At 40.7% G+C, this 27,551-nt stretch overlaps 1 protein-coding gene across 11 annotated transcripts in view; it reads right to left on the bottom strand.

Annotated features, from left to right (window-relative positions):
- Positions 1–27,126, bottom strand: part of PARD3 (par-3 family cell polarity regulator) — a 435,816-nt gene extending 408,690 nt beyond the window's left edge. For all 11 annotated transcript variants that reach the window (XM_008503892.2, XM_030444951.1, XM_030444949.1 and 8 more), the window contains exon 1: positions 26,948–27,126. In XM_008503892.2, coding sequence (XP_008502114.1) covers positions 26,948–27,067 — 120 coding nt within the window. In that variant the 5' untranslated portion in view covers positions 27,068–27,126. The remainder of the gene's footprint in view (positions 1–26,947) is intronic.
- Positions 27,127–27,551: the final 425 nt, after the last annotated feature.

Here is a 27,551-nt window from a genome sequence, read left to right as displayed (position 1 = left end):
ATTGCCTCTCAAGAACTGCTGAGAACTCTATTCTAGTGAAACCAGCAGGTGCCTTCTGTTGTTACAGCATCTGATGGGAATACTGCTACTGGAAAGCTGGGAGCAGTACTATCACTTTTATAACTTCATGTGAGAAGAATTTTGCAGTATAAGTAAAACATCACCAAAGAAAAGTAATTTTTCATTAAATCCTGTGCCTTTCATAAGCTTACAATATTAGGCATTCTTATAAATGTCATCTGTCTTCTCTGTTAACTAAATGGATATGTTTAGTAAACACTACCGGTGAAAAAGCACAGGGGCTGCTATCAAGACATTACAAACTTTAAATGGGCACCTATACCACCTGCCACAAATACCAATACTCTTAAGAGCTGCAGGTGGCTGCATGCCCTTGCAAGGAGCTGCTCATGGAGCCACTAAGATCAAACACACTTGCAAATGAAGGTAGGGTGGCAACACTTTGAAGTCTTCCAAAAACCAGTATATCCAGCTCAGAATGCAGTACAAGGGACAGGGCAAAAGAGAGGGCACTGCTGAGGCCATGACTGAACCACAGACTGCCCATGGGAGATGGATCAGTCACTTCCAACTGACTCCAGGTGCAGGGGACCCCAGAGAAGACAAGACACCACTTACCAAGCTTCCCCAGGTAATTCAAACCGCTACAAGCATCTACAATATATTTGCAATATAGCTCTTTGTCTGCCACTAATGCTTCCTTCATAACCTGTCTCAGGACTAGGGCCAGCCCAGCAGTTAACAGAAAGCAGCAGTGCTATGGTAAGAAGCACCAGGTTGCAGGCAGAGGCCTCTCAGTCATGATGCCCCTAATAAAGCAATGAAACACACACAAAGATAGCATTGCTTAATGCTAACCACCATCTACTTCATCAGGATTTAAATGGGTTTCTCAAAGTCTCTGCAAGTATTGACATACAATAAAACTTCTGGTAAAACAAACTTTACTGCTTTACAGCCTTTACCAATTTGTGTGTATTTTCAGACATGTCTCCTGAAGTTTTTCAGTGGTTGAAACAGCAGTCTCCTCCCAGCCTGAGATTACTACAGAATTCACAGTTTTACTGGGAAAAGAACAAATCACCATTAGAGTCTTCTTTCCTTTTATAACAATTAACTTTGAACTGCAGTATTTTATTAGCAACACATTGAATTTGAAACTTTTGTTAGCAGCAGAGAACTCTGCAGGTGACTAAACAGCAAAACTGCCTCCAGAAAAAAAGTAACAATGAAACTTAATGTAACTGCTGACACTAAAAAACCTCTGCTGTTAAATAAAACATAAGTAAAATTAGAAATTCCTGAGCAATTAATTGAGAGGACAGTAAGGTAGTTGATAGTAAAGCATTGACAGGATGAGGAGAACTCCAGCTTCCAGGTGGTGGGTTTGCATTTCATTGGGGCAACACAATAGAACCCTATTTCTTCCCTTTGAGAGGGGAAGTCACACTGCTATGTATTGGCTGCAGTGGTGGGTATCAACCCCTAAGAAAAGAAAAACGATTTTTACATCACAGCAAACTGACTTTATGATCCAAAAATGACACATTTTGGTGCCCTTTTCTGAGGTTGGAAAGCAGAGCACCATAAACAAGCATCAGGGGAAGAGTCTGGTTTTTATAGTCACACTTTTCCCTGTCTCATCCTCTGCCTCCAGGTATTTCAGAGAGAGCTCAGTTCATACAGACAGAGCTCAGAAATCTCAGTTAAAGACAAAAAATACTGACATGTGTGTACCCTATCACCTACTGCTCTAGAGTCTGCATAGTAGCTGGGTCCCACACTTACAAAAAACAGCCTCAGAGCAGGACTTCTACATTGACACAGCATGAAGACACAATTCAAGATGAGGAGACTGAATTAGCTCTGGTCTTTCTGCTCCTTCACGCCCCTATCCCTGTCTTGCTTAGCACTGAGGCTCCAACCCATCTCTCCCTGCTACACTAGCCGAACAGTAAAACCAAGGGTGTGCACTAAATGAACTTCAATAAAATAACCACCACTCAAAATCAAGACTTGTAATCAGTTTGCTATCCTCACTGTAAGGCCATCCCCTCCCCAAAGCAGACATGCCCATCTTCTACCTTACTTGGATTATATCCACCTTATTTATTATGCCTTAAACCCATCCTATTTTTTATTCTTCTTCTCCTTCCTTAAAAGCAGATACCTCCAGTCCTCCTCACCTGTATCATTCAGATAACATAATGCCAGTAACAAAACAAATGTTTTGTCACTGTCCTTCATGATCTTATTTTATTTTTAAATGGATTTACAAAGAAGCAGGGATCATAGAAGCCAAGACAATGCACCAATGAAAAAAAGCAATGAGATATTCAGGTCAGGGTAGTTGCTGTCTACTGAAATGAGATACAAGCTTCTTTTTGTTGACATCAAAAACTTAACTAGAGAACATACCAATAATTTATAAAGGAGTAGACATGAGCAGAAATTACTGGGGAGGAGAGAACGGGCAGCTATTAGACCTAGTAGCTCCTGTGCTACAGAGAGACAGTAGACCCTGATGACCAAAGAGCAGGAATTTTAATTCCAGGTCCAATGTTTCTTAAAATAATTATGGATTAATAGCTCACAGCTCAGTCTTGGAGAAACCTTTATATATTCCACCTACAGATTTCACTGGGATCTGTAGTTGCACAGTATTTGAAATCGAGTCCCCAGATCCTGCTGCCCCAGTTTTCCCTTTGTGTAGAAAGAGGACTACATGCACCAAACACTTCTATTCAATAGGGGAGAGGGAAAGGAATCATGTCTTCAAAGACAAAAGGATGTTGCCTTCATGCATTTGGTTTTGATAACCCAGCTAACAGAACCTGAACCACATTTTAAAAAAATCTGGCTGCAAGGAATGATAGCTTTCTGTAGTGGGAGCTGGCTGCGTTGGGTGTTTTTGAGTTACCCATGGTGATGGATGCCATCAGCATGGCAGCCCCTTCACAAGCTCAGCAAGACATTAAATTGACCAGATGTTGATTTTAACTCCAAGTCGCCCTGGTGTACACTTGGACAAATTTCACATTCCTCCAGCTCTCCCATGATTACACACAAACATGAAATTTTCCCTTCCTGTTTTCTTTCCTTTTTTTTTCATACACAGCACAATGCTTCCTTGGTCCTGCTCCTCATAAGCAGATTGGTCTCTCTTCCCCCAGTGAAGTTCAATGAACTTTTAAGAAAAAGGAAGGAAACAAAAAAAAGAAAAAATGTTTCACAACTTTTTTCTTTTTTTTTCCTGACAAATTTTATCCAAAGGCTACAGGTGTTTCGTGTCCAGTTCAAAGCACTGCTGGCAGGGCCATAACTAAACCTTCTTTCCTCTTCAGCACAGGCATTACCAGAGGGGTGATTATCCTTGGTGATTATTATTAGTCTCTGCCTCTGGCTACAACATCCTGCCCTTCTACCTGCTCATCAGGTTCTTCCCCATTCCTGCCTCTGCTAACATTTTCCAAAGCTCCTCCTAGTGTGACCACTTGCTTGCCTCACCCCCAAAAAATAAAAACCCTTCTCCAACTCATTCTCACCAGAAGACTCTCATCTCCTCCAGAACAATCCCCACAGGGAGAGCCATGCACACCCTCCCTCACCATTTCCCTTGTACCAAAGAGGGGAAGCAGTGCTGCTTCTTCAGGAGTCAGCATCTTTCACTGTGTTGAAAAAAAAAACCTATTTCATGGCTTAAGAACAAAAAACACCCTTTGGATGACCAGTATATAAAGCCTGGACCTTCTATTGATTTCACTGCCAGTGATGGTATCCAAAAAAACCACCAAAATTCTCAAAGTTGGAAGATCCCCCAAACCCAGCTCCCAAACTGTTCTGAAAGTATACTTCATTTTACAAAGTAACAGTAGTTCTTATAAATATAAGTGTCCTTAAACCACAGTTCAAAACCCAGGCTAGAGAGCCAAGAGGGCAGAGGACCACTGCAAATTAAGAGATTATGGTAAAAATGAGAAAGAAAAAGCACATGATCACTGACCTCCCCAATTCATTATGCAATTCCTTTTAACAGGTTTAAAGAGCTTCCCCAGATCATTTTTTTCCCCCCATAATTTTTTAACTCCCAGTAAAATAAAAAATAACTGCATGCAATATGATTGAAAGAGATACACTTTAAAAACTTGCCCTGGAAGAAAGAATTCCTTCTTCTAGCCAGTGTTGATATCAGTATATAATTTTACAATGCTAGATCATAGCTTTCCATTCACTCAGATAGTAGCACCTAATGAGCAGGGACATTCTAAATAACTCATAACAAATTCTAGGTTCAATATCCACCATGCAAATATATAAAATATTTTAGAGCAGTCTGTTTTAAGGCTGGGAGCTACTAATTTGAATACTTCATTTCAAGCCACTATTAATTTCAAGACTTTCAAAGCCCACTTGTATCAACCTGGCAATGTTGGCAAAGTAGGAGTTCCAAGAACCTCGATTCTGTGCAAATGTCTGAAGTGAATAATCTGAGAAATTAAAAACTTCAAGGAAGTAAGTATTAAACTCAGAATTTTAGGATTTACCTGGTGTGAACTTCCATGCTAGCAAGGCCTGACCAGGCAAGTTTTGTGCACCAGCAAGGTGCTTGTTTTTCACCCTGAACACCCAAACATGCCATCCAGACTTCTCCACAGGTCACTGCAGACAGCAAACATCTTTCATGCTTTGACAACACTGAACCATACCAATGGGTTCTCTGGCACTTCATCACCAACTCCCTAGCTCCAGATCTATTGTTTCACAGTAAATGCCATTCTCAGTATTTAAATTTAACTGTAAATTTAGACTTTAGTCACCTTTATTTTGGTGCTTTTATTTGATGGGTCCACAGAAACAAGATCTTGCAGCTAGGAAAACATCTTTAAGGACACAAAGAGCTCCGAGTTCAAAAACCCAGGTTCTTGGCAGCTCCTCTGTCTTCACAGTAACAATACCATACATAAATTTCAGTAATTCATGCATATATTCACTGACTATAGTAACAATACTATATACTAAATAATACTAATAATACTAAATAAATTGCAGTACATGCCACTATAAACATCAGTGCCCACCAGGACAAAGCCAAATGGGAACTAAGGAAGATAAATCTCACGGGGACTGTCTGCACTGAGGAGCAGAACTGCTTTAGAGTACATCATCTGTGTTCCCATGTATTCAGTGCCCACCAGCACAAACACTCCATCTGATAACACCACAGACAAACACACACTTAAACCCTCCAGGGAAAAAACACTAAGACAAGACACACACTGGGAAAAATAATAATAACAGTAAAACGGTGATACACAGCAGGGAAGATTACAAGGAATTACAGAGAAAAACAGTGCAGAACCAAAGATAGAGCTCCCTGATGGACATACCAGTACCCAGCCTGGAGAAAGAAGGCAGGTTTTGTGGGGGTTTTCTTAATTGGTTTGTTTGTTTGTTTGTTTAAAAAAAAAAAAGTGCCTTGTAAATGGATTTTGTGATTACAAGGTTAACAAGCACAAGTAGAGTTTTTCATCGTTCACTTAAACACAATATAGCTCAGACAGATAAAATTTTGTTCCAGTGGTGAACTTAAAGCCTCAGAGAGGGTGAAATCTTGGGAACGTTTACAGTCCTGAAACACTTGTCAGTATTTTGCTGAGTGATGGCAAGCAATAAACATTAAAATAGAGATTACAAAAAATTCAACAGCAGTAGTAAAAAACTCCCAATGTCTGTCTCTCCTGACCTAGAAGCATTACACTTCCAGTCTGCAATGAATATTTCACCTCCCAACACTATTGAATTCAATATACAGTGACAACTTAACTGTGTGTGGAAGTATTTATAGCAAGACATAATGGATATAATGAAAGATTCCCTTCTTAAATTCTCATAAAGATCTGTAAAAAGTTTTACTACCAAATTTACCAATACTGCCAAGCCGTTAGCTCCACTTCACTCCAAAACAGGTCAAGTAACAGCCTGCAACTTTACAGACCTTCTGTTCTTTGTAACAGGTTGTCTGTAGATTAGGATTACCCAACACTGACTACATTCATAAGGGCATTCCATTAAGAACAACCTTATTTTTTAAAATACATTATATAAATTGCAAAACAATACAGTTTGCCCCCCCCAACACGCTACATAACAACTCCCTACTTTTAAGAACAACTGTTTTCTTCTTAGACCTTTTAATAAGAGTTACAAAATGTTTACATTAGAGGGAAGAATTGCCCTGATTTATTTTCACATAGCTTCTAGATCTGCTCCAACATGTCTATGTATCTGATTGACAACACTTTTCACTACACAGAAGTGGTTATACAACCCTGGCACTTCTCTTGCATTTTTTTCCAGGGCTCTCAATATTCATTCATCATAAATCAAACGTAAGAGTAAGGCATGTATAAAACCCATTTGCCTCGATCCCACTTCCACTTAGCTATCTGATTTCAAAGTTGTGGAAAGACCAGGGATGCAGATATTGAAACACACTTCAGTTCAGTGCCTTATTTGAAATAAGTAAGTTTAAAGTATTTCCTCTATCATCTGTAGAAGTCAGTGTTACATTTTATCAACTAGGAAGCAGCAAAGACAAAAAAAATCTCAGTGACCAGGTATGAACAGGTTGAAAGGCTATTATGCACCTTTTTTAAAACTGAACCTTTTGGATTTGGGAAGTTTATCAGAGCATATTTAGAAAAATATATGCACTATTTTTCTAAACATTCTGAATCATAGTTTGTTACACTTTAAAAAGAGAGAAGCTTATTTCAGCAAAGAGTTGAGAAATACAGTCTCAGATGTCACTCAGCTCTCAAATCGTTCTGCAAGGGGTGAGTATTTTCATCCAAGGCACAGAAGTGCAGCCTACCTAATGGCCACACAAGAAACTAGCAGCAGAGAATTTTGGGGAGGTAGCTTGGGGTTTTTTGCATGCATATGCTTACTTTTACCAATAGCAAGCAGACACTCAGCAAAATCATAGGCTGGTGTAAAAGGGGACCTACGACAAGAGGATGGATCCCCCCCATATGTAATTGGAGGATCCAATGGAATAACTAAACAATGTACACTTGAAGTATGTGTGCGTAAGTAACAGAGCTATTTCACATGGTTTCTTCAGGACAAGATGAACCAGATCTTAAAATTATGTATCTCTGCACCACCTCTAGACAGAGCCTGTGGTGCCCACACCAGATGTACACACCAGTCTTGTGGATGAACAGTTAGGCTACATCAACTCTGCCCTACACATCACCTTCCTTATCCCATCCAAGTTTCAACATAACCCATCTCTTCATGAGGACATTGATCTGTAACATCAAGAAGAAAAAGAGCTCCAAATAGAGTTTTGTGCAGAGTTCCCGTGTACAGAAAACTGCATTTGGTATAGGGAACTGTGCTGCAAAAGTATCTTAAATTATCCAAGAGGAGTTGACAATAGCACAGACAAACCTGGGTGACTCTTGCAAACCCTTGCACTAACCCTCAACGATGATATTGGGTATGGTTTCTTTCAAAATTATTCACATTTATTGTATTCTTTAAGTTCAAAATGTTCACCAAGTGTCTGGCATCATTAAAAAGATACTACACATCATAAGATAGTAAAGTGTGGAGGGGTATTATTAGAATTACTAAAATATACTGACTTTTGGGGGGCTGAATATTAATTTTGTTAAATAGCAATATCAGGAGTAGTCTGGATGTTCTGTAACAAGATTCAATCAAGGAAAAATAAGATGTCCCATGTTAAAACTGACATTTTGCTTTGTCTTCAGAACAATGATTGCTGCTGCAAGTGAAGAATTTTTAACCAAAATCATATGAGTGGGGAATTTATATATCCGGTAAAGAACGAGAGGTATGCCAGTACTTTATTATAATCAAATATCCCAGTTTATTTTGTTACTATTATTATAGTACTTCTGTAAAGCAAATAAGTGAAGGCAACTTGTGTACCAGAAGTGGCTTCCAGGCAAGGAGACACAGCATGCGTTTCTACAGACTGTGAGTACCAAGGACAACTCTAGATACAAAAGGTTACACAAACACGAATCTTAAGACCTCATTGCTCATGATCCTAAATCTAAACTATAAAGTGGATAAATGTGCTAAAGTAACCACTGGATTGACTCTTGAGCATGTGGAGTTACAAAACCTGTGATTTCTTAGCTCTCCCATCCCAAATTCAGGACCAGCTGGCTCTATTTCCTGTCCCACTTGCAAGTGGCACATATTGTCAAAGTAGCAAAAGTTGCACATTTGTGAGAACCTAGAGACACCAGTGCTTGTGAATACTAAAAAAAAGGTTCTTCTCTTGCACGAAAGTTGATTGCCAAACACCACAAAACCGTGCTTAGATATTCTGGTTTTTCATTTGCCCTTCCAAAACAGCTGTCTGGATCACTGACTTCATTCACCAATGAACAGGCTTCTCCCAAAGAGAAAGAGCTAGAAGAAGGCAGAGACACTGCAGAAAGCACGTACATTATGTTCATGAGCATGAAGAGCAATTCAGCAGAACTGCAGAAAACAAAATTAAAAGAAAAATTTTACATAATTTTGGATTTCTTTTTCTAGAAAGGCGGTAGCCTTCCTATGAATCCATACACTCAATATCCAAGCAACTGAAGAGCAATCCCTCTCACTGGGACCATGTCACTCCCACATCTCTGGGAGCAGCAGGAAGGCTGAAATCTCAACCCTCATCCTTGAAGGGACACAGGCTACCTACAGCGGTGATGCCAGTAGCACCAACTCACCCCAAAACCAAACTGCATGCTCAACCCAACCTATTTCAGTGGAGCAACAAGACATGTGAATAGCTGAGCACTTCCATGTGCAATCACTTCTCCACCCTGAAGAGAAATGGTACTTGTATGGAGTCCCTCCACTACAGGAAAGCATTAATACACATTTTAATGGGCCACTCTAAACACATTCCAGAAACTTCAAGGATTTCTGAGAACAAACCCCAAATTGTTCCTGGTTAAGACAACAACAAAACATTAATTTGGTAGGACTTTTGTGTGTATATGCAAGTGCAAAAGTGACAACTTAAAAAAAGAAAAAGCCCATAGAAGTCTAACCCCTGAACAAAAATGAAGCAGTCACACTTCAGTAACTTCTCAAACCATCAGAAACTTGAATCTCAGGACCATTTACTTTACTCCTTAATTACGGACTCTGTTCCTGTAACAGAAAAACAATGAAATTCAGTCCTGTGGTTATCTAGAGCCCAAAAAAATAGTGAGACTGCATCTGAAGAGAATCCACTACAAGATCAAATGTAGTCTCTTTTTGTAATTAGCCTTTTTCTATTCAGTTTTCCATACTGATGATAGCTGGTGTAAACTATTCATCCAGAAGAGGAAAGATGAACATCATCACAGAACCTGCAAGGATCCAGAAGCACAGAATTGGGACCTCCAGAAAAGTTCAAAAAGAAAGTCAAAGACCCACCCATGCTGACTTCAAAACAATACTAGACTGAAAATAGACTGGGAATATACTGCATATGCTCAGTAGCAAGAAAACCACTTACCAGGGCATCTACCTAGAAATATGTTGGCTTTTACATCAGCAGAGGTTCTTCAGGCCACAGCAGAGCCATCTTGAGGGAACTCGTTTGACTCTCGTTTAACTCTGCTGATTTCAGGTTGTTTGTACCAAGTTTCTAATCAAATGTGACCCTGATCATGTAACATATCACAACAGAGCAATCACTCCCCTGTAAGGGATTGGTCCCACATACAGTTATTCCAAGACGCAAAAGTTGGTCTTACTTTCTCTTTCAGATGCTCTTTCAGATCTGATATGTAAATTCAAAATTCCAGACACATAGCAGACTATTTTCTCAATCCATTCATACAGCATGAACTTCAGGACATTTGCAAAGATTTTATACTTCGCAGATGAGATAGGAGGGAAAACGAGAATTGGCTTTTTAAAACAGAAAAGCAGATAAGGCATTTAAATGACTGATAGATGTGGGATGACTCCTACTTCTTTTTCTGTACACATTCCAACTGAATGTTAACAACCAAGCCCATGCTCTGTACAAATCTAACAAAAAGGAGGTGCTGTAAAAAAAAAAAAAAAAAAAATGAACAGCTTGCTCTGTACTGATAAAGCAGCAAGCAAATAGCATAATTGTACAGAAGCGTGTTTGGTTTGCAAAAGAAGTCAGTCTACCCTTGTTAGCTCTACAGCTACAATCAAATCCAGGAGGGAAAGAAAAAAAAAAACTAAAAAAAAAAAAAAAAAAGCAGGGGGGTAGAGGGGGAGAAGGGGAATGGGAAAAAAAAATAGAGAGAGAGAGATGGAAATTGACAACATTTCCCTTTCCATCTGGAAACATAATATTCAAAAAAGGAGTGTCCTTCAGTGTTTTTGATCCTCAGGACATGCTGCTTTTGCTTATGAAAGAAGTTCAGTTGACTCAGATCACAGTCATGTTTGAGTAATCTGTAAATCAGAGAACATACCTGATTTTATAGGCTTTGTACTCCAGTGAAAAGTACATAGTTGTATAATACAATTACCTACTTACATTTTTAACTACACTATTTCACCTCCTTCACATTCATCATTTGGGGATTTTTTTTTCCCAATATTGATTTCTATATCCAGTTTGCTTGGCAATAAGCTCATCCAACGCATTCTCTGTCTCATGTTGCTAAAATGCTGACTATACATCCTCTTAATATAAGTAAAAGTGCTTATATGAAAAAACACACACAAGAGTTTGAAGTTATTTAATGGTATACAAATTCAATATAAATATAACCTGGGATAGAACAGACAGAAATATCCTTTTCAGTCATTATCAGGACAGTCCCATTTGGAAACATATCCCACTTACAAACTACAGGGCAAACAGAAAAGAAGCATTAGCAGAGCTGGAAGAGTCCAGACACCACATATTCATTCATCACCATATATTTCAGTTCAATTGCTTTCAATAAAACTCCAGTTTTTGTCAAATGCAACTCTGCATTTGCAGCATTTCCATACAGTACTGATGGTAGCTGAAAAATTTGTCCACCTGCATCCTCCTCACACAGCAAATTCAAGCATATGAGAAGAGTGCAGCATGGAAGAACAAGACAAGAATCCAAATAAAGCACATTGCTCTAATCATTGCATGTCTTAAGGAACAGTTCACACAATGAGGATGCAAGATTATTAGGGCAGTACAGAATTCCTTGATCATTGTTTTGGTATAGGGAATAGCCTGAGTTTTAGACAGAAAAGAAAAAAAAACAAAAAAGCCCAAAGACAGCCTAAGACTAGGGAAAAAATCTATTTATCTATATTAAAACTATGTTATCTATACATATATATATATATATATAGGAGCAGAGTAAAGGAAATCTATATATCCCTTATGAAGCACTTGCAGACCACCCCCCTCTTTGCTCTACTGCAGGACACAACAGATGAGGCAACCACCAGAACTAAGACATTATTTTTGTTGTGATTTCTTTCTATAGCATCATTATGTAACTCTGTAATGGATGAGGTCCAGGAAACCTTCTAAACCAAAACCTTTGACGTGCATATAGTGCATATGGGGAACAGGATGTTGCTGTCAAACAACCAATTGCAAGAATTGGAAACTGCACCAGGAAAAACAGTAAAGGCTAGAAACTGGTAAAAAGAATTAATTTCCATGAAAAAGTCAGGAACAGCAATGCTATTGAATAAGTCAAAAATAGCTGTTTCCAAAGGCAGCAAAAGAAACAAAGGATCAGCACTGTTATCTTCAGGATGTTTAAATCTAAATGCAGGTAGCTTTCACTTTCTCAGGGGCTTTCTAATTAAAAGAAATATCTAGAATAAGAGGAATATACCACAACAAGGAGACACAAAATAACACATGTGAATATAGAGATATTTGTTACTAGGTTTTGTTGAAATCTCTCAGGCTACACAGTTTCAGGAAATAACTTCGCATAGTATGCCTAATAACAGTGTTTGCCAAAGGAGTACAGAATCACTGGAAAATACGTCCAGAGGCAAAAAAGGAACAATGTTTATAATGTCATCTAAAATTATTTAGTAAAAGCTTCCATTTGCAGGGGCCACCAGATGCATTTTTGTAAAACTGTAGAATTTTTGAGTGGTTAACAGAACCTGAAGGCTTCAACAAAAGCAGTAATAAAAAAATTGCACTAGTGCTGTAGCATGTTTTTGAAAACACAAAGGAATAAATCACCACTTAGTTAACTCAGCCTAGTCATTTTAAAAAGCTGGGTCAGGGTAGAATTAAAACTTTCAATATCTCAATTTTCAGAGCTATTATTAGTAGTCAATATGCACTATAGCAAGTGCTTCCCCATTTGCTCTCTGCAGCCCTACTGCAGCTCTGCATGTATCCTTATCCTTAATACAGAGAACCTATAATCATGAAAGCTTACATCTACAAAGGGAAAACATGCTTTCTTCAGCACTGCATGCAGAAGGGATTAAAATGTTTTGGTAGACTGAGTTCCTTTTAAATCAGCATCAGTAGGACAGTAGTCTAAAAGCAAAGTTGGGGCCAAGGCAATTAACTCCATCAATCTAAACCAAACATGTATGCATGTAGACAGCTCTTTCTTACCAGATCTAGCTAAACACTACTAGAGCACTCACTGACTAACCCAGATTTTTTTGCTCATGAGCACCTTTTTTCTGTACTAGAAGTCACAGCATTTTAATGAGAAAAAAATAATAAAACATCCTATTTAAATTCTACTACCACAGATCAATATTCCCCCTTAGCTAAATTTCTTATATTTAAGACAAATACATCACTGATACATCTCCTTCTGGCTTCAGTGTATCACTTAGCTTTAAAAAAAAAAAATCACCATAAATCAATTTAGATGGATATACTAAGTCAAACATAACCATTTCCTTTGTTTTTGTTCTGTTACAAACATTTAAACAACTATGCAATATTGGAATAAACAACTTTACTGTAAAGTACAGATTACTATATAAAAGTTTCAGCCACAGTAGGACATAAGAACCAGATATTACTAAGCAGTTTAACATGACAGAGTCCACACTTCTAAGAGGTACAGACTTTGTTTTCAACAGCCAATTACCACAAAATATTATCTCTTCAGCTTGGCAAAGCGTGGCATCGTGTCTTTTCATACAGAGGCTGAGCTACAGGAGAGCAGAAGGATTGAAAACAGTGATATTTTACCACATCCTTACTAGAGGGAAAAGATAGTCCTGTGGTTAAGGAGTCAGCAGTCGGCACTTTATTTCCAGCTTGGTGCAGAACTGCTTGTGTGGTCCTGGATCAGCCAGCAACCTCCTATGCACCCCCACTCCTATGTGGGATTGATAATGCATTTGCCAAACTTATGCTATGACGTTTGTTTGTGGATGTTTTTTGAAGGAAGAAGGTGGCAAAGCACAGAAGAAAATTACCAGATTCAGAGGAGAAGGCACTAGAGCCATCTCCTTGCTCCTAGTTGAGGTGTTGCATATTGTTATAATTGACGGGTGCCTCACAGCTTCACTGCACCACGGATGACCAGTACAGCAATGTACTTTTCTCTTTCCTAAGGTAACACAAAGATGCAGAGAAAAACCACAGGACTTAATGCAAGTACCTGCTTGCTGCAATTAACACCAAGTTGTTGCAAAACAGTTAATGAGGTCCTCTGTGAGAAGGAGTCAGAGGAATACGTGACACTGCTCCCAGGTGAGCGCTCCCAGCCTCCATCATCTGTGTATGGAATAAACCTACAAGGCATGCACTGGGAAAGCAGTGATTAAAAGGAGCCCATTCCTACTCTGTGCCTCTCTTTCATGCTGAAAAAGCAGGACACTGACACATACATTACCCTTTTCAAACCACAGCATGAATGAAGCAAAACTAACCAGGTATATTTCCTGTATCTTCACCACAGGATTCAGGCAACACTTCTGCAAGGAACTGAAAGACACTGGGACTGTTCTCTGAAATCTGATCTCAGCATTTAGCCTCCCCTATTCATTTCTACATAGATGTCTTTCCATAATTCAGGTTCCTGTACACTTGGAAAATTGTTAAAATGAAGTAAGAAACAGTTATCCCAAGAAAATACCTCTCATTAACTTTTTACAGTATATTACTGAAGTCACCTTAAACTTCTCTGAAGCCACTCTGACTTCTGGATTACAGCAGTTTGTGAACTTTACCTGTGTAAACACATAACATTTGGTCTTTACTAACAATTTATAAAACCTGTGTGAATAGTCTTCCCTCCATGCTAAAAATAAAGGCAATTTGAAGTAGTTCAACCTATAAAGAAGACAGCTATTGAAACCATTAATCTGATAGAAAGGAATACACCATGGCAGCCCAACCATATTGCAAATCAGACCCTCCATTATTCTTGTAGTAAGAGAGGTTGTGCCTGTAAAGCACACAGCAAGCACAGTTCAGCAGCAGAGAGTCTGGATACAGATCTGGAAATTCAAGTCCAAGGCAATGACCAAGTCACAAAAGCTAAAAGTGTCCATGCTTATAAACATTTGAATTTCAAGTGGATTTTACTAGCTAATATCCAAAGACTTAGCAAACTAGCAGGTCCTATGCCAGTACACACCTACAAAAATTACTTTAAAGGTATATGAAGGGCTTCCTAAATAGTATCATCACCATTTGAGCAGCCTAGGACATAATAAAATGCAAATCTAGTTTTAATTAGTGGAGTTCTATACTGAACATGGATTAAAAGCCAAATTTTAAAAAAAAAAGTGCTAAATTTATTAGTTCCACTTTTTGCTTCTGCATATTTTCACCTATCTCAAAATGACTAAATTTTTTTTCTTCCTTCTCCATTTAGCAACATTCCCAAACCTGAAGAGCTGATTGAAGCTAAAAGCTTTGTCCTGCTGCTGATGGATCACCAACAGATGTTAGGAGCACTTAATTGCAAGGCTGCAATCTGCTCTATGAAGGAGGTTGTTAGCAGGTGCTACAATCTGAGCTGCAGAACAACCTAGATAAAAAGATGCTACAGGAGTGAGGACTTCACAACTGTGCTTTTACATATCACACTGGCTTTGTAAGTCTGTTCTTTCAGAGAGAGGGAGAGGGGAGCTACAAGTTAAAACAGACAGGTCTCAGCATCTCTGAGCTCAGTGTCTGATTTTACAGCTCTACAAAGCATCCAGGAGAGTAGCACTAGGCTGATTCCTATTTGCTATTGAAGCTGAGAAAAGCACAATTTGCCAATGAAAAGAACAGACCCTCCTATTTATGTTGCACCTAGGTACAGTTTACAAATCTGAAGCCATGTGGTCTTCACTGAAGGCCAGATTTTTGAGTAGCACATCAGGTGAAAGGCAGGCTGCAAAGGGTGTGCATTAGAAACTGATGTCAGAACTCTGCGTAGCTTACACTGCAGAATAACCCCAAACACAAAGTGAATTGTTATATTCTGTACTTAGGTTCAGAAAAGAACAACACTTTTATTTTTTAAAAAAGTTACAGGAAAATTCCAGATTAATTTAGTATTTTTAATATTTTTTATTTCAATATCACACCCAATTTTAATATCCGAAAGTGATCAAGAAAAAACATGTGCTCATTGTGTCCTAAAATGGATCTCTATTCACAATGTCTTTGGCATCCACCAAGCTACAGAAACAAAGCCTTTCAGAAGGCAATAAATCACTGACACACTGAATCAGAAGCAATTTGTAATGGGAGCTAGAATTAGAGCAGGCTTTACACACTTTCTTATCACAGACATACTATATGGTCTAATAAAGTGATACACAGACCACCCATAAAAGAGGACATACATTTTACAAAATGAACTATTATGATTTAGAGATTCAAATTAGTTTAATAACTTTTACATAAAACAGGGGGGGGAAACCTTGTTTATTTTTTCCTCTATGAGACCAAGCAAGTACTGAATTATGATATGGAAGTAATTTAGAACAGACCATTTCCTAAAGATCAGGCTCATGTACAGCAGCAGGGCTACAGTAAATATTGAACTACATACTTTTTTTTTTTTTTTTTTTTAAGTCAGAAGAGTAGCACCTATGTGTAAGCAATTATACAGCCACCTAGAGAGCATTTTTAGAATGGGCATTGCCACATGGATCTATCCGATCACCCCGTATCACCTGCAGGAAGTCACTAGATCACTGCCCAAACCCTTCTTTAACCACTTAGCTCAGTATTTTGCCTACCAGTAACAAGCCACCAGAAAAATTATACCATAAAAAGAAGATTTAGTCCCAGTCTGAAATATCTTGTCTGGGACAAGAGGAAATGGGTTAAAGCTGCACCAGAGGAGGTTATGATTGGATACTAGGAAAAAAATTATTCACCAAAAGAGTGGTGAAGCATTGGAACAGGCTGCCCAGGGAGGCGGTGGAGTTGCCATCCCTGGAAGTGTTCAAAAAACAGGTAAATGTGGCCCTTTGGGAGATGCTTTAGTGGATATGGTGGTGTAGGGTTGATAGTTGGACTTAATCATCTTGAAGGTCTTTTCCAACTTTGATTCTAGGATTCTGTGATTCTATAGAATCCTCAAAAAATATCTCAGAAGTAGATTTATGATACAGTTCCCTTCAGCAGCTTGTTTAGACTTTTCCAAATTCTAAAAGGTAAACAGCAGTACATCCAAGCTAATTACTTCATATTCAAATATCAAAAGAATATTTAACTAGGCACAAATTAGCTTTTCGTACAAGCTAGATCCCATTCCCCAGCCAGAGAATTCCACCAGCAAAGGAAATGTCTTGCCTCTACAAAGAAAGGGTGAGGGCCAGGAGCCTTTCCAGCTAAATATTTTATAAACCCCAAAAGATACAATACTGGATACTCATTAGCCCCTGCTTTCAGTTTACAGGGGGGAGCTTCAAGCTAACAATAGCTGCTTTGAGGCAATGACAAAGCAACAAAAGGGTCATCAGGAATTTACTTCAAACAACTATATTCATAAAGAAAAGCTTTATAAGATTGATTACAATAACATTTCACTTATATTAACATCTGGTTTTAGTTTACTAAAGCATTATGTTCTCAAGTGATTGCTGGGCATGGGGTGAGACTACTCCATTGCCTAATATAACCACAAGTTAAATACACTGGTTTACATACAGAGTATAACATTTTCTTTTAAAACCAGATTAGCTAAGCCTAGAAAATACAAGTTTTCTCTCTACACAAAGGGCAGCACTTAAACATAAAATATTTTGCATACACATAGAGACATTTAAAACCAGATTCACTGGCTGTTTTACAACATAGAGCCTACACTAACAGACAATTCCAACTTTAAAAGCTCTTATTTCATCCAGTCCACAGTTTCTTGCAGTTTTTATACGAGACTTCAAATTTTCTGGAATTATGGCTGCCCACATCTATTTGTGCTTTTTTTCATTTGAAGAAAAACTAGAAAAAACAATAAAGCTGCTATTAAGGAAACTCAGTAAAAACATCAAACCTGTCTTCTCAAATGAGTATTCTTAATGCCAGAAAAAAAGTGTTCACTATAGGATTTGGAAACAATGCTCTCAACTTGTACCATGCCCAGAAGACAAGACTCTGACAGCCAAGTAGTCTCCTGTACTGAGGCTTCTCCTTTTCCCTGTCCCCAGCCACCTCTGACCTACAGTACAGTGAAAGACAGGATCTTTGTCAACAATAAACAACTAACTGGGACATGCCTTCACCTTGACCCAAACTCGAGCTGCCACCCAAGAACTGAGCCCCCAAGCACACACCTCACAGGAGTCCTGCAGGTGCCAGGAGGCTCAGCCAGGGACAGCCACATCCACAACTGGGGCTCATCTCCCTCAGGAAGCAGCAGCATCCCTCCTCTTACCTAGTGCTCATCTCTATAATAAAAGACAATAACATCCAGCAGAAACAGTGAGATGTATGGAGATCACTACTCTCCTGGCTGGCTCAATTACTATAACCAAAGAATATTTTTTAACTTACAGCAAATCCTAACACTTCAGGCTAGCAGACCTTCCAGCAGCCTGGTACTGCCAAAAGGTGGAGGCATATTCAAGGGGGGATAAAATCCTTCCCTCTGCATGTGGCAGGGAAGCCAAAGGCTCATTCACCAAAACCAGCTGGCCACTACAGCCTGGCCACCACAGCCCAGCTGCTTGAATTTTTCTCTCGGTGCTTGGTCTCTGGCCATCTTCCCACCATTCACAGCTGTGGGCAAGCAGTCTTCACAGGAAGGCAGAGGGGAAAAAACTGACAGAACAAATAAATGCACACTTAAAAAATGCAAATAATATTTGGTACAACAGGTTCTTGGAGAGACCAAATTAAATCAAACCTTGTTATTCCACTTAGCGGGTTATTAAAGAAGGTTCCAATTTTTTTTCTTTAACTGTCATTTAAGTTGTCACAGCAACAAAACTTCCAGACTACTTGGTCTCAGAGACATTCTAGCATCCCTAGAAGTAATTTTTCCATATTTTGTGAAATTCTGCTTCTGCTCCTTCCTGTTCAGATCTCCAAAACTTGGCACAAAGTCATTCTTCTTATTATATGCATGAAGAGGTGTATCTTTGCAAGTTTCTCACAAGTAGAATATTGTTTCTGACATTTAATAGAGAAGAAAAAAACATTATGTGGCCTTTGCCTAAGGGGAAGATAGAGTAACTGAACAACTTTGAAAACACATGCAAAAAAGATGGGGTAAGGTGAAACTGCTTTTTGATTTCTTAACTGTGGCTAAATTTCTTTAAACAAATGAAAATATCTAAGTGGATGCACACACAAAGATACAGCCACTCCCAAAAGTCCTATCTCTATTTAAAACATTTTATACTCATGTAACTTTTTTTTCTTCTATTAGTAATACACTATGAACACCAGAAACAGTTTAAATTGCCATTCTGAGTCTGTAAAGACATGCATACCCGGAACAAAAATCCTATAAACATGACTACTTAAAAAGAAAACTGCTAACAAGGAACAAGCTCGCTCTTCAAAGGATTCAAAATCTTGCTGCATCAGCAGCAGGCTGAACATGAAAGAATGTGGAAAGTATGTCCAAAAATGTGACATCGCTTTTCCAAAATAGTGTCTATTTTCCCTACCAAATCAGAGATTCACTGTTTCACTAGGCTTATTGCTCAAAAAAAAGGAAACTTCCTATAACAAATTCCACTTATTTCTTTAAATAAAAGAAAGCCTTTTAGGCAACAACTGTTGTGCCACTGAGGTCAATTTTTCATCCTTATCCTAAACTGACTACTTATCTCCAGGGCACTAAGTTGACCAGTTTCTTCCCATCTTCAGCTCTTTGTGTTAATCAGTACTTAATTGACTTCATTGCAAACTTGCTTCCATGAAAGCTCCTGTTTCCCTCTCATGTGAAAGATACCAGGAGTTACATCCATTTATCATTACCCCAAAAGTGCTTTCTTTCAACAGACTCCAAGGACATCCCATGCCTTTTTCTTCCCCTACAGAAGACTGCCCTTCTCTCAGCAGTCATTTCCCTTCTTCCAGATCAGTCTCTGTTACTATGAAAAGTCCTGAGGAGACAGAGACACAACAAACCAGGAGAAGACAGTCAGCTGCTCCAGAGCCTCAGTCCCAGGGCATGGCAGTGCCTGGCAGGAACCTATCCCAGGGCCCAGTTCCATGGTATACTCTTATACAAGTATATATATATATACACACACACACACACACACATTTTTTTTTTCTCCTGGGCAGCAAGAATCACACCCCCTCACAAAGAAACACACTTGGCCTCTTCCTCTCCACTGGAGACCCCAGCCCTGACACACAGCATGTGAGATCTAATTCAAGAGATTTTAGTAGGGATATGAGTCTTCTTTTATTTGGGTCTATTAATGTGTATCACTTAACAATGAATTAGGAAACAAGTTACTGTCATGTATCTGCTACCTGATTAAAAAAGAATAGCAAATACTACAACAAAATAGTTATTAAAATAATTTATGATTTAACAAATATCTGGAACCAACTGGAGAAAATAACTAAGGATAGCAGTAGGAAAAAAATCTGACATTGATAAAATATCAGAGCAAGTAAAATTAACATGATTATATCAAAACAAAAAGGCCTTAATAGTCACTGCTAATTCGATATTATTTTACCCCAGTTCAGAATTTTATTCATTTCTCTTTCACTAGTAATATTAGTCACTTTGACAAGTATTATGTATACCTGTGCTGATGTATTCTTTTTTTCTTTCTCAATTTTTTTGAAGAGCACCACTGGATTATGTAACTTAGCTCAAAGGCAGTTTGTTTTTTTGGTGTTTTTTGATGTATCTTCCAGTACCAGACTTGCTGAGAATTACAGTAAAATGACAACAAAGAAACAATAAAAATATATATCATGTATATATAACATGAAGGGAGGAAATACAGATGCCCTGAAGTATCTTGCAGAATTTTTTAATACTTTTTGCTCCACTTTTTATTTGCTTACTGCTCACGAAATATTTCTGAGTGAGAACATCTGTGCTATACTCTGGATTGATGTTAGAAGAATTACATTTTATTTTCAATATACATAAGCATTGGTTCAGCTTTGTCGCATGTTTTATCCATTGAACTTATATTTGGATGAAAAGCTTTGTTTTCCTTTGATAAATCAGGAAATTATTTTAAAGCTACACAAACCATACTATGTATAACTAACATGGCCAGCATTTCTCCCCCATTTACTCCATCTTATTTTACCAGATTAAATGTGCCACGACCAAAACATGCCACAGTCTGGTACAACTGAGAAAGTTACTTCCAGTGGTGTTTTTATAACAGAACTAAAACATCTGTGGCCATTATAACCAAAGTTAAAGTGCAAAAATCTATGAGAATCAGATGCTTCTTCACTGGTGGAAGGCTATTGCCCAGGAGAAGAAAAGTTGGCAACTCCCTAAACCTCACATTGCCTCCAGGACCTGTTCTGACACACCGAGTGCTTTTGCAGGCTCCTCTGCAATTGTCCCCTCAGAGCTATAGGAATTGCACACTGCAGCCAAACACTGCATTTTCTGAAAGGAAAATCACTCTCAAACTGCTCTTCCACAAACACACACTTCATTTCGATCACTTTTAAGTAACACTGAAATTCTGAGAAACAATGTAAAGCCAAGACAGCTACAACACACATCAGCCAACCACAGTAGTACTACACATACCCTTTTCTGAAAACACTTTCAAAGCTTAAGGGCTTGCACTTTTTATGCTTCCCTTAATAAGCACTACAGAATTCAGTTTTTCTCTGTATTAGCCTTGGATAATTCAAAAAGCATTTACCCTGCTTGCTCAGGTAACAAGGTACAGCCCCAGCATGGCACTAAGGCCTCCTGCAGACAAGCCTCCTGCTTTTTACCATGAATAGCTGAATATGGGCAAGACCTGGAGTAGAGAGGCTGTGGCAAAGCCCTGCCTGGGGTCTGGCTCAACTTGGGCCCCTCCTGCCCTCCTGAGCCACGGGTCCCCTTGGGAACAGTACTGCTAAATGGCAGAGTCCATGTGCAAGGGAACTCTGTGGCCACTGCCACACTCAATCTACTTGTTACTCCCACCTACATCCTGCAACTTCTCGTGCAATGCATGAGAGTCACCTGTTCCCCCAGACAAAGACAAACAGTAAAACACTCATTCGGATGAAAGCACAGAAGAAAGTTGGTGAGAAGTGGTTAAAAGGAAGTTTTCTGTAGTCAATGGGGGAAACTAAGTCACTATATGGAAGACATAGCCTCCCAAACCTGCAAGATGACAGAACAGCTTTCTGAGCAGGAAAAAACTATGACCCATTTCAATACTTATCTTCCCTAAATTAGCAGCTCTCCACTGCTGTTCACAGCTCTCACCAAGCTGCAGCTGAGTGACACTGCCAGTCACTTGGGTTTCACTGCCACTGCTGGGACCTCAACAGCAGCAAAGAGGTCAAGAGCCAGCCTGAGAAAAGTACTGGCAGCTCCAGTGAATCTATGCTTTCCTGGCTGACCCCAGGTAAATCACTGAAATACTGCCCAGCCAGTACTAAATCCTGAGCCCACAGATTCATCCTGGTGGTGTCAGCTAGAAGTAAACTGCCATCCAACTGAGCAGCAGGGGTGAAAAAGATTTCTTGGATTTATGGTTCCTTTTTGGGGTGGAAAATGTTCTCTCACATTTTGAAAACAGGCCACAAGATTTCTTTCTGCTTAAAACAATATCAAGATTAATGCTGATATAAAAATGAAAACTAACTCTAAAAAACACATTTAAATACTTTATGCTACATTTAGCCACTATCACTTATGAGTGTTTTCATTACAATTCTGAAGGAGTCTCTGCATGGACACTGTGGGGGAACCAGCCCAAAACACAGAGGCCAGCCTCAAGCAGGAAACATGCCAAGACCAATAAAAAAACCAAGTAAAACTGGCAGATTTTCATACCAACACACCCCAGCATACCAGGACCTATAAATGATGCTCCAGTGACAAATTCACGAGCAACTGTTAAACTGTTTTCTTTGCATAACATGAAGAGTACCAAAGTCTCTGCTGTATACCTGGAAGACTATCTGCTGTCTGGGAACTGACTTTTAAACAAATAATCTGAGATATTCCAGTTAGATAGCACTGGGAAAAAAAAAATCAAAACCAGAAAAAAGTTTCACACAGTCAGAGACTACTTTCCCTCTGACACTTCCCTGATGATGAACATCAGACCTACCAAGGAGAGTTTTAAGCTGTGGGTGGCTTGAGCTTCCTATGTAGAAATTCAGTGAGAATATGGTCATTTGACACCTGTTACACCTTTGCTTACATAGCCAACTTTCCTTGAGTTCTGTCTCTTATCAGCAACTGCCTTTAAATGCTATCAAAGAGCAGATTACAATTTCTTTTCACAAACATTAATGTACCACAGTTCTTAAATTCACAGTTCAAGCACTATTCCATTCAACAGCACAAACCCCCAAATGCTTCATATCTCTTACAGCATTTGGTGAGGGGGAGGAGAAAGGTGTCTCAAAAGACTCCTCCCAAAATCCTTTTGAATCAACAGGAAAACTCTTAATTTACCTATTTTAACTCAAAAATCAGGTAATATACAAAATCTAGGAACATCACTTCAGGCTCACGGTAAGCAGGACATTGGACTGAACTATTATAGAGACCATAAGACCTTTGTAGGGATTAAGCATGAGACTGAACAACTCCTGTAAATCTAAGATTTACTATTTCATATTCTTGTTTACTGTGCTCATTTACATTACTCAAAGACAACAGAATAATACTAAAATTTATATATATATATGCCTGCCTATTGCCTATGTGTGCTTATTTATATTTCCAAGAAAAAGAAGATAAAAGGTGAAATACTTGAGATATCCCCAAAAACCCAAAGCACACAGATTAAGGTGTCAATCAAAAGTCACAAAAAAAAAAAAGTAAGAAAAGTCTCTGTCTACAATCAGGTAGAACTACAAGTACAAGATGCACTATCAATTACCTTTGATAAAAAGTTCCTTGATACATCATTTTTGAGAGTTTTCTGCATTTTATCACCATGTTATAGTCAACATTATCAAATGTTTGATAAACATTTCATCTCAACTGTCTGTCTGCTCTCTTTTGGGGCAGTCTACCATCTGTTGCCATTAATGTTAAACCAGTCAGGTGTGGCTGACTTTCCCCCCCGCCCCCCTCATAATTCCTCTTTCCTTCTTCCCAGCACTTTTTCTATCATAAAATTAGTTGCTAAGAAGCCATGAGCAGAACTACATCAACACAAAACCTGCAAAACCCCCAACCAGCATCATTTGGAAACACACCTATCATTTGTCAGGCTAGCTGCCCCCTGCCTAAACTCGTCTAACACTCACTCAGAAATCATGCCAGAGGCTGCACCAGTCCAGCCATGCAAACAGAGCCTCATCATTACTGTGACACCACGAAAACAAGGATTCCACAAACATGATCAATTTTTGCCCAATCCAATTGCCTCGGACAAGATGGACTTTTTAAATGTATCTGGTCGTTTGCTTGCTCATTCAGCACAAACACAATTTATAGACAAATGGATCACATTTCAAGCACAAAGTTTCTTTTCAAATAAAATCAGAGTAACAGAAAGATTTTCTATACACACTACACAGACCAACCTTCTAGCACAAACTGTCAATTAATAACTTATTCTACACCTAAAGATTTAGAATTGACAGCAGTGTTAATCCACAGTGAATTTTTTTTTTTGAGATTTACAAGCCCTAATAAAAGATAACTGCATCAAGAACTAACTGCAGTTAACTATGTGTTATCCATATGCTTTTTAAAGTCTTAAAATTTTATGGAGAGAAGAGCCTTACTATTATATGGATTACTTTCCTTCAGTATTTTTTCCATTCTCACTGTGTCTGTTGAACCTAAATAATACCAAGTCATAAAAATTCAAGCCAAGGTCAAATTTTTAAATTACTCACTCCTGGCATTCCACAAGCACAATGCCAGGCTGCCTCACCACGACTGCACAGGTAAATCAGAAGTGCTTGCCATGCAGATCATTTATTGCTAATCACAACCTGGAAACCATGACAAAGCGGGAGGTAATCCGGGAAGGGCTGACAACACAGTTCTCAGAGGCTTGTTCTCCTGAAGGAACTGCTGCATATAGCAGACACACACATTTTTGCAGAATGAGAAATGCTGAGTTTCCTGCAAGTATGAAAATCATAAACTTAATGCAAGACTTTTAAGTAATGTTCCACCAGATACACTTTCTTCCATAACAGCACAGTGGTGGTGAAGTAGATACCAGCTGTCAGATTGTATGCTGATAGGTGCACAAATATTTCAACTGTATTAATTTAGGAATTACTTTGTCCCTTCTCATCTCCTCCTGATATGAAGATTTGCTCATACGCTCCACTGGCATAGAAAGAAGCCACCTAACTGCTATAAGAAAAAAGTCACCTATGAATTCTGCCCTTGAAACCATAAAATTACTATGTAACTCCAAGTCGAGAACAGCAAACAGCACCATACATTTACTTACAAGACACTGTGGACTGACCTCCTCACTACCTAAATTCACTGAAGATTTTCTGCAGCAATATTAAAGTAATTTATTTAAGTCAGGTTTGACAATGATTGTATGAAACACTCAGAGAAAGCCCATGGACTGTGTTTCCAGCCACAGTATTTCCATATAATAGAAACAATAGCAGTAATTAAAGCTACCTCAAGTCCATACCAGGGGCATATAGCATAACCACCACATAAATACTATTAAATAAAACCACCATGTCATTTTAAACCCAGGATCAGGAACTTTGGGGACCAGGGACCAGTCAAAGCCTGACTGCACCCCTGCAAACTGTCTTTTAATAAATACATCTGCATATTTTAAAAAGAGTTACAATTTTGATTTTTTTCATGTTTCCACAGGTGGACCACTTGTTTCCTGAACAATCCAACGCCGTTTGCAATGGTGTAAACTTCTACAGGTGACAGGCATTCGTTTCTCCTATGCACACTACTGCAGTCACCAGGCTTATTACACTACAGGACACAACTGGCATCCCCTAATGAATTTTAAGAGCTGGAAACCAAGACTCAGTCCCATGCCACAAGAGTTACTCAGGGCCATAGTTTTGGAACACACCACACCAAAATATAAACATTGTAACACTGATGAACAAATTCTGCAAACACTTTTCAAAAGGCCAGATGAAACATTCCCTTCACTACAGGGAGGAAACCTCTCTTTAGGAACCAAGCGGTGAAGTGATGGGAACTTCAATTACTTTTTTCCTTTCAAAAACTGGAATTCTCTCTGAAAAAAAAAATCTTTAAAATTTTCTCAGGAATCACTTAAACCAAATCAATATCCTGTTCTCGGTATTTCTTCTACTACAGGTTTCAGAAAGACTGGGAGCCAGGATTTGCCAAAAACAAAACTTCCAGGTTCAGAAGTGTAAAGTGTGTTTGAAGGACCAGGGGGGGAAAAGCACACTGCACACTACAGTGCTTGGATTGATCAGGTAGAGCAGAGGGAAAGGGCGCTGCTCTAGTTCTCAGACAACGATGGTCATATGGTCTCAAAAAACCAGTTGAATACAAAGAAGTTTGAAGCAACAAGCAGAAAGTGGAAGAAAAAAAAAAAAAAAAAAAGGGTGGGGGGAGGGAAACAAAAAACAAAGCCCAACAAGTCGCCTGTACAAGGAAAGCCAAGTGTGCAATTGCTTGCACACCCACAGCCAGGGATTTCAACATGGGGCTGAGGGCGGCACTGGGGATCGGCTCTGCCGCGGGCCGGGCAGGCGCTCCCCGCACCCCGGGGCACCGCCGATCCCTCACGCACACTCGGAGCCTTCCCCCACCGCTCCCCCGGGAACGGGACAGCCGCGCCGCCGCGGATCCCTCCCCCGCCAGGACCCCGGGCAAGCTCGGGGGGGACGGACTGGGGGGCACCACTGGACACCCCTGGGCCGGGCTCCCCTCCCACCACCCTTCCCGCCGGGCCTGGAGGGCCGGGAAGCCTGGAGCTGGATTTACAGCCCTCCACGGTGATTCCCGCCCGGCCCACGGCGCTACGGCCCCCCGGCTTTGCCTGGGGCAGACCGCGCACCGCCGGCCTCCGCGCCCCTTTCCTGGCGGGTGTCCCCCACACCGACACCCCCGGGGCCGCCCCCTCGCCGCCAGGCACTAGCGAACAAAGGGCCGAGGCCCGCCAGGCGCCCGCGGGGAGCCGAGCCGGGGCCGCGCTGGCCGCCGCGGAGGGCCCCCCCCCAGCCCCGCCGCCCCCCCGGCTCCCCTCGGCGGCGTCGGGCACACGGGCTCCGGAGGGTTCCGCCGGCGTCCCGGCGGGGCAGCCTGGACTTTTCCCCCTCGCTTCCCTCCCCGCTCCGGGAAGCGCCATATTGATCGCAGGCGCCGCTCCCCGCGCCCCTCACCTTGGCAATCGCCTTCTTGTACCGGGTCACCGCTTGCTGGATCAGGCTGAAAACTTTCATGTTCCCATCCCCGCAGGGCACGACCACCCGCGTCCTCCCGAAGCACACGGTGACTTTCATCCTGCGCGGCTGGGGGGGCTCCCGCGTCCCTTCGGCCCCGCGCAGCCTTCCTCCTCCTCCTCCTCCTCCTCTCCGCCCTCCGCCACGGCCGCCCCCCGGCGGGGCGCGACGCTCAGCCCCCGGCCGCCGCCGGGCTGCGGGAGCGCTGCCTCCGCGGCCGGACCGGCGACGGGTGTGCAGCGCAAAACAGCGGGGCCGGCGCTGCCTGCCCGGGGGAGCGGGGCCGAGCGGGGAGCCTGGGGCCGCTCACATACCGCGGCGCTGCCCGCTGCCTGCGGCCACCTGCTCGGCGCCTGCCCCGGCGCGCAGCAGCGGCGGGCGGGGCGGTGGCGGAGCGGCCTCCCCGCTCCGGAGGCGCGGGGCGGGGGCAGCCGGCGGCTCCGCGGGGCTCCGGGCAGCGCGGGCGGGGCGGGGGCAGCCGGCGGTCCCTGCCGTGGAGCGAGGTTGGCAGCCGGGGCTCGGCCCCTGGCGGCAGCTCGAACCG

The sequence above is a fragment of the Calypte anna genome, chromosome 2, assembly GCF_003957555.1.
Source record: "Calypte anna isolate BGI_N300 chromosome 2, bCalAnn1_v1.p, whole genome shotgun sequence".
Classification (NCBI taxonomy): Eukaryota; Metazoa; Chordata; class Aves; order Apodiformes; family Trochilidae; genus Calypte; species Calypte anna.
Note: the sequence above shows the minus strand (reverse complement) of the source record. Positions and strands in the feature narration are given on the sequence as shown.